Genomic DNA, 10000 nt, shown 5'->3' with positions numbered 1-10000 from the left:
TGTGCACACCTGCATTGCATCATACACACACCTGTTTACACCCGCACGATACCATACATACCTGTGTGCACCTGCGTCACTTCATAAACACGTGTGTACACCTGCACGATACCATACACACCTGTGTACACCTGTACGATACTATACACACATATGTACACCTGCACGATGCCATACACACCTGTGTACACCTGCACGATACCATACACACCTGTGTACACCTGCACGATGCCATACACACCTGTGTACACCTGCACGATACCATACACACATGTGTACACCTGCGTCACTTCATAAACACTTGTGTACATCTGCACGATACCATACACACCTGTGTACACCTGCACGATACCATACACACCTGTGTACACCTGCACGATACCATTAACACCTGTGTACACGTGCGTCACTTCATAAACACATGTGCACACCTGCATCGCATCATAAATACTTCTATACATCTGCATCATACAAACATCTGTGTACACCTTCATCATAAACACACGTGTATACCTGCATCATGAACACACCTGTGTACATCTGTGCCATACCCTACACATCTGTGAACATCTGCATCACATCATACCTGTGTACAAATGCGTCACATTATACACACCTGTGAGCACCTGCACCACACCACACACACACTCCTGCAAACCGCACACATGCCCACACCGTCTGCCAAAAGCAAAACGCCAGCCTCCGCATGCATCGACTCCTCAGCCATCACGTGACCACAAATCACGTGGTCGGTGACCCAATTACTATAATTCTGCACTGGCATGTGCCCGGCTGCGAACCAAAACCTCTGCAGCAGGCAGCGCGAAAGGCCACGACAGTCTAACCAACCAACTCAACTTGACTACCACCACCACCACCACCAACCCCAGCTTGCGCACCACGTGGTCCATTAACTGCCTGCGGACCTTCGCCCTTCACACGCGCCCTTCGCCAAGGTTAAAGGGTCATGGTCACACTGACCTTGGGGATGTCCGGGCCGAACCAGAGGGCAGTGGACCCGTGCGCTACGTGGCCGATGCCGTCCGCCATGGTCTCTCCGTAGAACAGGAAGCGGCTGGGGTCCGTGTTCATATTCTTCACTGTGCAGGCTTTGCCTGCCACAGGCGCCATCACTCCCGGTGAATCAGTGTGTTTGTAAAGGTCATAAGGTCACTCAACAAGTCAGTCAGTCAGCCAGTCTTCTTTTTTTTTCTTTTTTTTTCCCCACCGTTGATAGTGCTGCTACAAGTCTGATGTCGCCTTCCCCTGTCTTCTGAAACATTTATCTTCTTGAGTGCATGTTGCACGTGCAGAAACATTTTTTTTTTAAACATCTTCGTCCTGTGGAAGAGGCGCTTGATTGAAACCTCAATGTTCATGTGAACTGGTCTGTGTGTGTGTGTGTGTGTGTGTGTGTGTGTGTGTGTGTGTGTGTGTGTGTGTGTGTGTGTGTTCGCGCGCGCGCATAAATATCTTATTCTGGTCTGTCTACTGCTATTCTAGATGTTGATAATGTCCCCATTGTCAACTGGATTTCAAAGTGCCTGTATCTTCTGTGGTTTTTAGGCATCTGCGTAAGGATGAAAGAAGTATAGGGCGCAAATCAGGCACTGCTCTCCAACGCAGCCTGATATATCCCCAAAACATACACTGCTCTCTGACGCAGCCTGATGTATCCCCAAAAACATACACTTCTCTCTGACGCAGCCTGATGTATCCCCAAAAACATACACTGCTCTCTGACGCAGCCTGATGTATCCCCCAAAACATACGCTGCTCTCTGACGCAGCCTGATATATCCCCCAAACATACACTGTTCTCTGACGCAGCCTGATATATCCCCCAAAACATACACTGTTCTCTGACGCAACCTGATATATCCACCAAACATACACTGTTCTCTGACGCAACCTGATATATCCCCCAAACATACACTGTTCTCTGACGCAACCTGATATATCCCCCAAACATACACTGTTCTCTGACGCAGCCTGATATATCCCCCAAAACATACACTGTTCTCTGACGCAGCCTGGTATATTCCCAAAACATACACTGTTCTCTGACGCAACCTGATATATCCCCCAAACATACACTGTTCTCTGACGCAACCTGATATATCCTCAAAACATCCACTGCTCTCCAACGCAGCCTGATATATCCCCCAAAACATCCACTGCACTCTGACGCAACCTGATATATGCCCCAAAACATCCACTGCACTCTGACGCAGCCTGATATATCCCCCAAAACATCCACTGCTCTCTGACAAAGCCTGATATATCCCCAAAACATGCACTGCACTCTGACACGAGCTGATATATCCTCCAGACAATCACAACATCCTGGCACACACATAGGGAAAGATTCACGTGATGAAGTGGCTAAACTTCCTCAAGAATAGTTTGTTTAACAGCGGTTATGACTGTGTTTGTTTTTCACATACATTCCATCGTAAGGATTTCTTTTGTCAAAATATCACGCAAAGTCTAAAAGATATGTACATTCAGTCATGGAGAAAATCGCTCGAAGACAGTACTAAATGTCTGTTCTATAGGAGCATCAAACCCAACTTTTGTCAAGAAAAATATATCTCACAACTTCCAGATACTTACATATATCCTCTGATAAAGTTTCGTTGCAGTAACCATAAACTGCAGATCGAAATAGGAAGAAGAGAAGGCGAAAACAGGGAAAATAGAATTTGCAAGGAATGTAATATGAGTACATTTGGCGATGAATTTCATTTTGTTGTAGAATGTCCCAAAAATACTGTAATTCGAAATAAATTGATACCACATAAGTATAAATCACATATGTCAATGTTCGGTTTATGCAATTTATTCAGTGCTGGGAAGAAAACACAGCTTAATCTAAGTAAATTCATAAAACTTGGAAAGGGTGTGTAACTTTTGTTACATCTAAAACATACTTGTCATTAGCGCGCGTGTGTGCGTGCGTGGGTGTGCGTTTTTGCGTGTTTCGGAGACATCGTTGGACTGAAGTTGTGATTCAATGAGTATGTATTGTCACTGTATCCTCCACACCCCAAAAGGGGCAAAAGGATTACATTTCTTTGAATCTTTAAACATTTTTACCGTATGACTTTCCAGGCACACATTACCGTCTTCCTTCAACGTATAACATGAAATAAAACTCCAGAATCTATTCACCTACCCCTAAAAAACTACCGTCATCATCATCTTCTTCTTCTTCAACCCATCATCCCAAACATCATAAGCAACCCCATCGTCATAATCTTTGTCATCGTCAACACCAAGAACCCCATCATCACAATCATCGTCATCGTCATCATCAACAGCGCCGCCATCACAATCATTGTCGTCGTCGTCTACATCAAACCCATCGTCACAATCATCGGAATCGTCATCATCAACCCAGTCATTTCAACCATCGTCATCATTATCGTTATCAACCCAATCATCACAATCAGCGTCATCGACATCAACCCCATTGTCACATTTATCGTCGTCATCATCAACCCTACCGTCACGATTATCATCATCAGCATCAATCGCATGGTCACAATCATCGTCATCGACACACACACACACACACACACACACACACACACACACACACACACACACACACACACACACACACACACACACAAATATATATCATCAATCATCGTCATCGTTACCGTCATCAGCCAAATCATCACGATCATCGTCATCAACATCAATCCCATAGTCACAATCATCATCATCAACACCAAAACAAACTATCGTCAATCATCATCATCCTCACCGTCATCAACCCAATCATCACAATCTTCGTCATCGTCAACAACACCATCGTCACAATTATCGGTCGTCAACATCAATCTCATAGCCACAATCATTGTCATAAAAAAAAAACACATCGTCACAATAATCGTCATCGACCCAGTTATCACAATCATCGTCATCGTCAACAACAATAACACCGTCATAATCACAGTCATCATCATCATCCCCACCATCACAATCATCATCATCAACAACAACAACAACAACAACAAAACAAAAAACTTCGTCACGATCATCACCAACGACCCCATCGTCACACAACCAATCGTCATACGTCCTCCTCCTCCTCCCCCTCCTCCTCCTCCTCCTCCCCCTCCTCCTCCTCCTCCTCCTCCTCCTCCTCCTGCTCCTCCCACCTTCAAAGTGGAAGATTTCCTGCGTGGTATAGGAGAAGAGCATCGTGGTTTCCTCGCCTCCAGACATGGACTTGACCACCGCTCGGTTGCCCAGTCCGTCCAGCACCAGCTGCATGAACTGCGTGCTGTCCGTGTCTGTGCTCACCTCCACCTCCACCCGGAAGGAGTCGGGTATGGTGGGCTGGGGAGGCTGACCTGAAAAGAGGGAGGGCGGGTGGATGTATGGATTGATTTGTGGGTGGGTGGGTGGATGTATGGATGGATGGGTGGGTGGGTGGGTGGGTGGATGGGTGGATGGATGGATGGGTGGGTGGGTGGGTGGTTAGGTGGGTGGATGGATGGGTAGGTGAGTGGGTGGGTGGGTGGGCGGGTGGGCGGGTGGATGTATGGATAGATGGATGGGTAGGTGGATGGATGGATGGATAGATGGGTGGGTGGGTGGGTGGATGGATGGATAAATTGGTGGGTGGATGGATGGGTGGATGGATGGATGGGTGGGTGGGTGGGTGGAATGATGGGTGAGTGGATGGATGGAAGGGTGGGTGGGTGGATGGATGGATGGATGGATGGGTGGGTGGGTGGATGGATAGGTAGGTGGGTGGGTGGGTGGGTGGATGGATGGATGGGTGGGTGGGTGGATGGGTGGATGGATGGATGGGTGGGTGGGTGGATGGATAGGTAGGTGGGTGGGTGGGTGGGTGGATGGATGGATGGGTGGGTGGGTGGATGGATAGATGGATGGATGGATGGATGGGTGGGTGGTTAGGTGGGTGGATGGATGGGTAGGTGAGTGGGTGGGTCGTTGGATGGATGGATGGATGGATGGATGGGTGGGTGGGTGGATGGATGGGTGGAGCTGAACGACAGGCGGGAAATGGCCAACAGCTGAGTGACGTCAAATGATCAAATTATCATTGTCATCATCATCATCATCATATTAGTAGTAGTAGTAGTAGGAGGAGGAGGAGGAGTATCATGATGTTGATGATGATGATAACAATAAAAACCCTTATAATTATTATCATCATCACCATTAGTAGGGGTAGGAGAAGTAGGGGTAGTAGGAGTATCATGATGTTGATGACGATGATGATGATAACAATTAAAAAAAAAAAAAAAAACATTATAATTATCATCATCATCATCACCATAAGTAGTAGAAGTAGGAGGAGTATGAGCAGTAGTAGTAGTATCATGATGTTGATGATGATGATGATGATAACAATAACAATCATTACAATCATCATCATCATCATCACCATTAGTAGTAGTAGGAGTAGTCGTAGTATCATGATGTTGATGATGATGATGATGATAACAATAACAATCATTACAATTATCATCATCAACATCACCATTAGTAGTAGTAGTAGCAGCAGTAGTAGCAGTATCATTATGTTGATGATGATGATGATGATAACAATAAAAACTATTATAATTACCATCATCTTCATCACCATCACCATTAGTAGTAGTAGCAGCAGGAGTAGTAGTAGTAGTATCATGATGTTGATGATGATGATGATAACAATAAAAACTATTATAATTATCATCACCATTAGTAGTAGTAGTAGGAGTAGTAGAAGTAGTAGTAGTGGTATCATGATGTCGATGATGATGATGATAACAATAAAAATCATTATAATTATCATCATCATCATCGTCACCACCATTAGTAGTGATAGTAGTAGTATCATGATGTCGATGATGATGATGATAACAATAAAAATCATTATAATTATCATCATCACCACCATCATCATCACCGTTAGTAGTAATAGTAGTAGTATCATGATGTTGATGATGATGATGATAACAATAAAAATCATCATCATCATCATCACCATTAGTAGTAATAGTAGTAGTATCACGATGTTGATGATGATGATGATAGCAATAAAAATAATTATAATTATCATCATCATCATCATCATCATCCCCATTAGTAGTAATAGTAGTAGTATCATGATGTTGATTATGATGATGATGATAACAATAAAAATTATCATAATTATCATCGTCATCTTTTATATATTTTTTCTTTTCCTTTCTTTTCTTTTTCCCCCTGCAGTGAAAGTGATATATGTATAAAAAAAAATTTAAATAAAAGATAAAAAAATTAAACACACACGTAATCAAATTCCATATCAATGTGATCAAAATCGGAAAAAAGAAAAAAAAAACAACAATATAATCAAATCTCAAAAATACAAAAATAGTTTCCATCAAAAACCACTGAAGCATTACACGACTGAGTCTACTTCAAGGAGACTGGAGTGATCATAACACTGACAATCACTTGACAGAAGTTGCATTATTCATTAGGTGCAAGGAATTTGTTTTTATTTTACATACCCTCATCGTCAGAGAGAGAGAGACTCAACACTTTGATCTTAGCCAAAATGACCGAGAAGCGATGTGAGAGAGAGAGAGAGAGAGAGAGAGAGAGAGAGAGAGAGAGAGAACTTAGAATTCCTGAATTCCTGAGTGAGAAGGAGAGAGAGAGAGAGAGAGAGAGAGAGAGAGAGAGAGGAGGGAGAGAGACATCCATGTGAATTGTTTTCGATCCATGGACGTCTTAAGAATTTTATTGGGTATTTTTGAGAAGTGCTCACGTTTGCCTAGGTTTTGAATTGCTCCAGTGTGGGTTGTTTCCTCTCTCTCTCTCTCTCTCTCTGTGTGTGTGTGTGTGTTATTCGGAAGCAGTGAGGGAGGGAGAGAGAGGGAGAGAGAGAGAGAGGTGTGCTTGTGGACGTGCTCATGTGCAAGTGGTGCGTTCTTGGAAATGTCTGTATGTGAACTGATGAGCGTTTTTCAGGTAAACTTTAGTAGCAATATTTTTTACGTGCATTCTTGTGTTCCTTAATAATAATAATAATAATAATAATAATAATAATAATGGATACTTATATAGCACACTATCCAGAAATCTGATCTAGGTGCTTCACAAAAATTCTTTTGTTAACATAAAACATTACATCTATGTTACATGCACACACCAAAATGTGACTACACACACACACACACACACACACACACACACACACACACACACACACACACTGCGTATTACATTTTAACATACATGTGTATCTAACAGCTACCCTAACACATGCGCACACATAGGCAGGCACAAACTTACATAAACACACGCAGACATTATACACATTCATATACATGCATGTAGTTATGTACACATACATATGTATACACACATAGTCAAGCACAGCTAACGCTAAGGAAGTGGACCTGGCACAATTGAACTTATTGCTGAGGGAAGAGGTGAGTTTTAGGCCAGCAATGCACTCCCGTGTTTGAGTCACCAGTGCATCAAATTCAGCCATGGAAGCCGACTGATAAAGTTGTGTGTCATCAGAGCTTTGACAATATGATCTTTTCTAGCAGTTTTGATAAAAATGACAGATTAGAGACAGGTCGATAATTTTTCAAACAATTATGATCCAAAGATGGTTTCTTGATGAGTGGACGTACAACAGCAGATTTGAAGCTTTCAAGGAAACAACCAGACAGTAAGGAAGAATTGATGACATGAGTAATATGTGGCAGTAGAACATCAATACATTCAACCAACAGAGAAGACGGGACAGGGTCAAGCTCACGGGATTTCGGACAAGCGTTGTGTTTTGTGTACATTTGCAAAAAATCAATTCATAAAAAGTTTTTTTAATGACCCCTTCCCCCCCCCCCTTTTTTCAGTTTCTTTTTTTTTCTTTGCACCACAAAAATAGATAAATAGACAAAATAAGTAATAAATAAAAACAGAAGCGAAAAAAATGCCCCACCTTTGCATAGACCCAATGCACTGATCAAACCTTGAAATCCAATACTGTCCTAGGTTTGTGTAAAACGTTACCATAAATATGAAATAAGATATTATGACCACACAGAAAGTATATGTATTAGAATTTTGAGAATAGAAAGGTGCGCAGATGGCAAATGAAAAAAAAAATGTGCATCGACCGGGAATCGAACCCGGGTCACCCGCGTGGCAGGCGAGTATTCTACCACTAGACCACCGATGCTAGGCTCTTAAAGGAGGGGTAAAGTTTAGGATCATCCGTGGCGCAGTGTGTTAAGTTACTTCCCTTTACCTTTTTTTTTTTTTTTTTTTTTTTTAAATGACTGCATCCTTTCCTCTTCTTCTTCTTCTTCTTCTTCTGTGTGTGTGTTTGGGTGTGTTTGAATGTGTGGGCGTGAATTTGTATGTATGTCTTTGGTTGCTTGTTTTATAAGTGTGTGTGTGTGTGTGTGTGTGTTGTGTGTGTGTGTGTGTGTGTGTGTGTACGTACGTACGTACATGTAATGTATCAATCGTTCTTTTCATCGCTTTGTTCTTATTATTTTATTTTATTTCATTTCATCTCTTTATTTTTATGTTTTGTGTCGTTAAATGGGCAGAATTGTAAAAAGGCCGTTACTGTGCCTAATTCTTTACCTCGATTAAAGATTCAATAAATTCAATCAATCTTCTTCTTCTTCTTCTTCTTCTTCTTCTTCTTCTTCTTCTTCTTCCTCTTCTTCTTCTTCTTCTTCTCCTCCTCCTCCTCCTCCTCCTCTTCCTCCTCCTCCTTTTTATCTTTTTTTTTTCTTTTTTCTTTTTTTTTTTTATTAATGATTGCATCCATCTTCTTCTTCGTTGTTCGTGGGCGGCAACTCCCACGTTCACTCGTTTGTTCACGAGTGGACTTTTACGTGTATGACCGTTCTTACTCCGCCATGTAGGCAGCCACACTCCGTTTTCGAGGGTACTGCATTAAAATATGAGAGTTGATACTTTTTTTTCTTTTTCTTCTTTTTTTTTTTTTTTTTTTTTTTGTTGCAAAATGTCTACAATTGCCTATTATCATGTGAGACAACAAAATTGAACAAAATTCCTCCGTCCACTCTTTGTTTGGCTTGTGGTTTGGTTGTCGACTGAAGAACGTTTGGCCAAACCACAAGTGTTGTGTGACTGATGTCATCAGTGATTGTTCAAAACTTAATTCAGATTGTTCAAAACTTAATTCACCATGCAGTTAGCTGGTACCTTCAAATAAACAACAGTTTTTGTTGTTGTTGTTGCGTGTGTATGTCGTTGTGTGCGCCATATGTGTGTGTGTGCGCGTGCGTCTGTGTGCCGTGCGTGGCATTGTGTGTACAAGTGTGCCGTGTGTGCGTGCGCGTGTCAGTGTCTGTGTGTGTGTGTGTGGTGCGTGCGTGCGCGTGTCAGCGTGTGTGTGTGTGTGTGTGGTGCGTGCGCGTGTCAGTGTGTGTGTGTGTGTGTGTGTGTATCAGTGTGTGTGCAGTGAAAGAAAGCTCACACACACACACACACACACACACACACACACACACACACACATTAATCAGTGAACACTCACGTGCCGGGGAGGCAGCGTTGGTGGGCAGGCATGACGTCACCTGTGTCCCTCTGACGTCACCAGCAACACACAGGGAGACCAGGATGAACAGTGCACGCCCCGACCTCTGAAACAGTGCATCGGTGGTCTTGTCTTGTATTGCATTGTATTGTTTTACTGTTTTTTTTGTCAAAACAGATTTCTCTGTGTTAAATTCGGACTGCTGTCCCAAGGGAGACTGAGCACGTCCCTACGCTGACATCGCCACCCATTTTTTTTACTCACTTGTGTAAACAAAGTGAGTCTATGCTTTAACCCGGTGTTCGGTTGTGTGTATGTGTGTGTGTGTGTGTGTGTGTATGTCTGTCTGTCTCTCTGTGTATCTGTGTGTCCATGGTAAACTTTAACATTGACATTTTCTCTGCAAATACTTTGTCAGTTGACACCAAATTAGACATAAAAATAGGAA

General features: G+C 42.6%; 1 protein-coding gene and 1 non-coding gene across 3 annotated transcripts in view; both read right to left on the bottom strand.

Annotated features, from left to right (window-relative positions):
* The window catches only part of LOC143294704 (uncharacterized), a 95250-nt gene that overhangs the window by 72554 nt on the left and 12696 nt on the right, over window positions 1-10000 (bottom strand). For both annotated transcript variants that reach the window (XM_076606111.1, XM_076606110.1), the window contains exons 2-4: window positions 9553-9658; window positions 4172-4366; window positions 982-1115 (exon numbers count right to left, since the gene is read on the bottom strand). In XM_076606111.1, the coding sequence (XP_076462226.1) occupies window positions 982-1115; window positions 4172-4366; window positions 9553-9658 (435 nt within the window). The remainder of the gene's footprint in view (window positions 1-981; window positions 1116-4171; window positions 4367-9552; window positions 9659-10000) is intronic.
* Window positions 8144-8214, bottom strand: Trnag-gcc (transfer RNA glycine (anticodon GCC)). The gene has a single exon. It is a non-coding gene; the product is annotated as a tRNA-Gly (tRNA).

This window comes from Babylonia areolata, chromosome 20, assembly GCF_041734735.1.
Source record: "Babylonia areolata isolate BAREFJ2019XMU chromosome 20, ASM4173473v1, whole genome shotgun sequence".
NCBI lineage: Eukaryota > Metazoa > Mollusca > Gastropoda > Neogastropoda > Buccinidae > Babylonia > Babylonia areolata.
This window is presented reverse-complemented; position numbering and strand designations above follow the sequence as displayed.